Genomic DNA, 5,487 nt, shown 5'->3' with positions numbered 1-5,487 from the left:
TTCGATTTATATAATTATAAAGCATTAACAGTTAATTTATAATTATTAAACAGAATAAATTAATATATGTGTAAAGGTACGAAGTGTGTTTAATATAATTTTGCTGCGTCAATCACCCATCTGTGTCGATCATTTGATTGTCGGTAATGTGACTCATTGTGACTGGTCCTCATTTTTTATTGATTAGATAAAAGAAATGAGTTATACTTTCCTGATCTTAGTTACCACTTTGAACAATATATACTATATATTTTTATTTATTTATTCTTTTTTTTTTAAAAAAAAAAAGATAGATCTCGTCTATTGCACCATTCGTTCCGATTGTGGCTCGATGTAAAAAAACGTGGCAAAATACTCTCTTTTGCTTCACCACAATCAACAAAAAAAAATAATTTTACAGATAATTGCGGTTGAAAATAATTATTGACATCAAAACCTCGATTTTACTCATTATTAATTTAAAGTGGCTGCTCTCCAATTGTAAATTTTAACATGGCACAATGCAAAAAACGTGTCAAAAATACTCTTGTATGTTTTTACTTTGCCCTCATTAATAACGCGATTTTACAAATGATCGCGGCTAAAAATATTATTAATATCAAAATTTCACATTTCCTCATGTTGCTCTGCTCTTCAATTGTAAATTTTAACATAGCTATGGCGCAATATAGAAAAACGTGGAAAAATACTCTAGTACACCTCGCCTTCATTGATTCATGAAATAATTTGAAATAGTGTTATTATAAAAAATTTTCTTATATAAAACACTTTGAGAAAGAGGTGAGAAATTTCTTTAAATAAATTAATAAACAACGAATTAAAAATTATATATATCACAATTACAAATAAAGTCAATAATGAAATTCAAATACTTATTGTTAATTTTCGCCATTACTATTGTTTTAGCGGGTAAATAAATTATCACTTTAAAAGAAATTTTTCTTTTTTTATTCATATTAATATTAAGGGTTCTTTTAATGATAATTTAAATTAGCAGATGCAGCACCGGGGGATTGAGACGTCGATATGTTCCTATTTGGAAACGTGATGCGGGACGCAGAAGCCGGATTGGCAATAGCTGATACTGGTTCTCCATTCTCATAGTTTATCTTATTATTTATATATCAGGGAAAAGAAGCAATGTAACTTACCTTATGATATGATTCAAATATATATATAAATTTTTTATTTGTAGTTAATTAAGCAAAGTTTTTTAAATAATTATAGGGGAAGTTTTTTTTTAATAATATTATATATGTAAAGTAATAATAATTTTTCTTTAAATTAGAATTACGTTAAATTGTATAAAATTATTTAATGAAATTACCTTATAGTTTATTCAACTTCATCTCCAAAACATTCTACAATAATATTTAGTATGTTCATAACAAAATCGTTTTGTTGGCCATAATGGTCATTCATTCACACGCTTTTTCGCGAAATATTTTGATACTTTAAGAAAAAAGAAATTGAACGCACAAAATAGCTGTGACACAATTCTTTATTTGTCACCTAATGTTTTATGGTCAGGTTTTTTTTGCGAAACTAAAAAAACTCTATATTTGCAGTTATCATTTTACGAACACTACAATATAAATTTGCAAATCACACAAGAATCACACTTTAACTAGCATTTTTTCAGAAATAGGACGTATTTAAATGAGGATTTAAGGTGGAGAGTACTGTATTTATTTTGTGACGACAATAACTAAGAATCAGCAGTATATATTCCAACAGTATACAGAATTCTTAAATGTAATCAAAAATGGAGATTCGTAACAAATCCACCTTTTGTGATAAAAGTAAGGAGAAAATTTTTTTTAGAGGTTCTGGTATGAAGGTTGGTTAATTATATCAATATAATTTTGTAACTAGTATTGACAGTTAATCTATTTTATTTTTAGATTTTACAGAAAATTACCAATGAATATCCTAATCATTATTTGAATGAAATTTGGTGGAGAGATGATTAATAAAATTGGAAAAGAGGTTTCTATACATACAGTACTTTAATTACTTTATGGAGATCTTTAAAATTTTGCGGATTAACAAGAAAGAAAAATATATATCATATTTTATTGTGTAATTAATTTTAAAAAATTGTTAAAAAATTATTAATCAATTTTTTTTATCACGTGCTTATTGGTATTAAACGTTATTAAAATTTTTCCATTACCTTACAAATATTTTTGTTTATTTATTAATTATAATTGAGAAAATAATTGATAAAATAATAATATCAAAGCAAAATACAATATCAGATATATTTTAATGAAATAATCATTTCTAATTTTAAATTTCTCGTATTTGGCCGATTTGGAGGGAGCGTGGGAAATCAGCAGAGAAACATTCAAACTGATCATATACGTTCGGAACAAACGAATGAGAGAGCAATACTCAATAGTACTTACCTAGTAAATTTATGAATTGTGGGGCGCAGTATTATATTTAATATTAGTATATAAATTTTAGTAGTTTAAATTTGTATTTTAATTGGTCCGGAATGACATTAAACTACCAACCAATAGTATATAACGTCCGCGATGACGTTAAAGTGAATTAATGAGTCAAGTGATTGGAATGTCAGGTGATTAATTTGTAGATCATGACGTATATTTAATTTAGTTGATTATTAAAGGATTACAAATATGACTAATTTGTAGATCGAAGTGGAAAAGTGGTGATGGTGGACATTGTTTGAATGAAGTGGAACAACGTTTTTGTTGTGGGCAAATATTTATTTTTGAGCAATGTTTTTAACACTTAAATATTTTTGAGACACTGAAAAGGTAAAGGATAATCCAGTAGGTCGCCATATAAAGATTAATATAAATATGGGAAGATTTTGACTTAAAAATGAGGTTACGAATTCTTTGAAATTATTTAGAAAAATAAGGATAAAAGTTTAACCATTATTTAACATTATTAAACCAAGCATATTATTGTATTTATTTATATTATTAATAAAGTATTATTTTGTTAATATCTATGGTGGCAACGTGATTTATCACGGGCATAGGTATTACACTGTAAATGTTATATACGAAACCTTGGAAACCTTTTATTTTTATTTTTATTTAACAGAATAAAGTTTCAGTAACGATTACAAAGATATTATATAATAGAATCGAGAGTAATACAAATATAAAACTGTAAACTGATAAGTCACATGTTATATACTTGTTATTTTTATTTATCTCACAAAATATACAAAGTCGCAGTACAAATTATAGGGACTAATTAATAAAGAAGCCAAAAATAATTCTAACATTAACCAAATCGCGACAACAAGTGGAGACGTTGGTCTTGATGACATCGGGAGACGGAAATATTCCGAGTCACATGTTATATACCAAACATTACGCCAATAAAAATTTAGATGCACTTAAATCACGTGGAAATGATGTTTGCAATCAGCTGATCTGCTGTGTTCAATATCGGAATAGCAACTCCGAATATCCGAAAAGTATAAACTGCCTTGTTTGAACATTTTAAACAGGATATCCTTCCCCCTTTTCTCTTAACATTATGGGATGCTCAAAAATATTTTCTGGTTTGCCTGAAATAACAAGTGAAATTATACAGTATCTTCAGAATGATTTTTCAACGTTACATTCATGTATTCTAGTTAATAGATTATGGTGTCGTCTAGCAATTCCTTTATTGTGGGAAGACCCGTTTTCGAAAAATTGTCCTAAAAACTATTACTTTATTGACATTTACTTGAATAAATTAAATGAAGATGATAAAATAAAATTGAATGAATATGGAATCATATTTCCTTCGAGTACACTATTTAATTATCCTAGTTTTATTAAATGTTTAAGTACACGAACCTTTAGTTGTTCTATTTCAAACTGGATTGATAATGCAAGGGATTCAAAATTTAACAAAGATTTTAAATTGTCAAAATTTATTTTCTTGTCATTAATCAAAATATTCATCAAAAATGAAGCTAATTTACATACTTTTGAAATTTCAACTACTTTAGGAATGATTGATGGTGATTCTTTCAAATCTTTCTTACAATTAATTCTACAAAATCCAAATTTCATTTTTAATATTAAAAGTTTACGTATGAATTATAGTAATAATTTATTATCATTTCAAGATTTTCACAAAATATTCAATTCTCAACAAAATCTCAAAACAATTTTTTTTGATTATAGTAGTTATCCTTTAACAAGTTTAAAATATTCTAATTGTTCTAATACCTTAAAAATAATTATATTTCATAAAGTTTATTTAAATAATTGGGAAGTTAATTTTAATGAAGTATTTGAACAACTAAATGTTTTAGATTCAATTCATATTCTTTATTGTTATCCTTTAAATTCTGCTTTTATTCAACAAATTATTAATCTAACTAAACCATTTAAACTAAAATCTTTATTTATGGATGAAGGCCCTGTATCACAAATTGAGTCATTAGAATTATTATTACAAAAATTTGGTAATTACTTGGAAAATATTGGATTTGAATCTTCAATAGATCATGAATTTAAATTTCAATTATTTAATTTAGCAAAAATCTATTGTAATAAAATCAAATTTCTAGAAATACTTGAATTTGATGATCAAAATATTTATTCATCATTTAATTTAATGAAAAATATTCAACATAATCTTAATTATCTTTCTATCAATTTTTGTCAATTTGGTTGTTATCAATTAAGTTATGATGATAAACTTAGTTCAATTGTATTACAAAATTTAGGACAGATTCTACCTTATAGATTAGAATATTTAAGTTTGGCTCTTAAATTCAATATAAATGATTTGGAAGTATTTTTTAAGAATTCTAAAAATACTTTTATTAAGAAATTATTAATCAGGAATAAGATGTATCAAGAAAGTGAAGAAATATTACCATGTATTAAAAAATATGCCATGAAAGAAAAAAGGATCGCAAATTTAGCTATAGAAAGTCTTCTTTATTACTCTAATAATGTAAGGAAAGAACTGTTTCATTTAAAAGATGAAGTAGAAGAGTTTAAATTTTATGATATTCAAGTTACAAGTTATGATAATTTATGTATTAAAGTTCATGATTTTATAAATAAATTGTATTACTAAATATGTAAATGCTTATGATTTTTAAATAAATTTATTTACAAAATTTTAATGGCTTATTATTACATGAGATGATCAAAAGTAAAATAAACGAATAAATAAAAAAGTTTGAAATGAAAACAATAAAATTAATTTTAATATAAATTGTAAAGAATAAGTTAAGCAAATTAATTTTTTATTGAAATTTATAGCAAATAGTGTCGAATAAGCACAATATTATCTACATGGCGGTCAAGAAACACGGAGACTATGTCAACACTTACTGTACAATGGTCATGCGCAGTGAAATTTGCAATATTTTTTTCAACAAAAAAAAAAACCGCTTGAAAAACCTTAAGGGTGAAAACTTCAAAAAACCACTCGAAGGAACTTTAAGTGAAAGATTATCAGAAAGACTATCAAATAATCCAAAGA

The 5,487-nt window shown here is 25.3% G+C and overlaps 1 protein-coding gene across 1 annotated transcript; it reads left to right on the top strand.

Moving 5' to 3' along the window:
* Positions 1–3,528: 3,528 nt before the first annotated feature.
* Positions 3,529–5,112, top strand: OCT59_000345 (uncharacterized protein; the record flags this gene model as incomplete). Its single annotated transcript, XM_025327755.2, has 1 exon — positions 3,529–5,112. One exon carries the CDS (start codon positions 3,529–3,531, stop codon positions 5,074–5,076), a length of 1,548 nt encoding a protein of 515 aa, XP_025169625.1. The 3' UTR covers positions 5,077–5,112.
* Between the last annotated feature and the right edge of the window lie 375 nt (positions 5,113–5,487).

This window comes from Rhizophagus irregularis, chromosome 1 (assembly GCF_026210795.1).
Source record: "Rhizophagus irregularis chromosome 1, complete sequence".
NCBI classification, from domain to species: domain Eukaryota; kingdom Fungi; phylum Glomeromycota; class Glomeromycetes; order Glomerales; family Glomeraceae; genus Rhizophagus; species Rhizophagus irregularis.
Note: the sequence above shows the minus strand (reverse complement) of the source record. Positions and strands in the feature narration are given on the sequence as shown.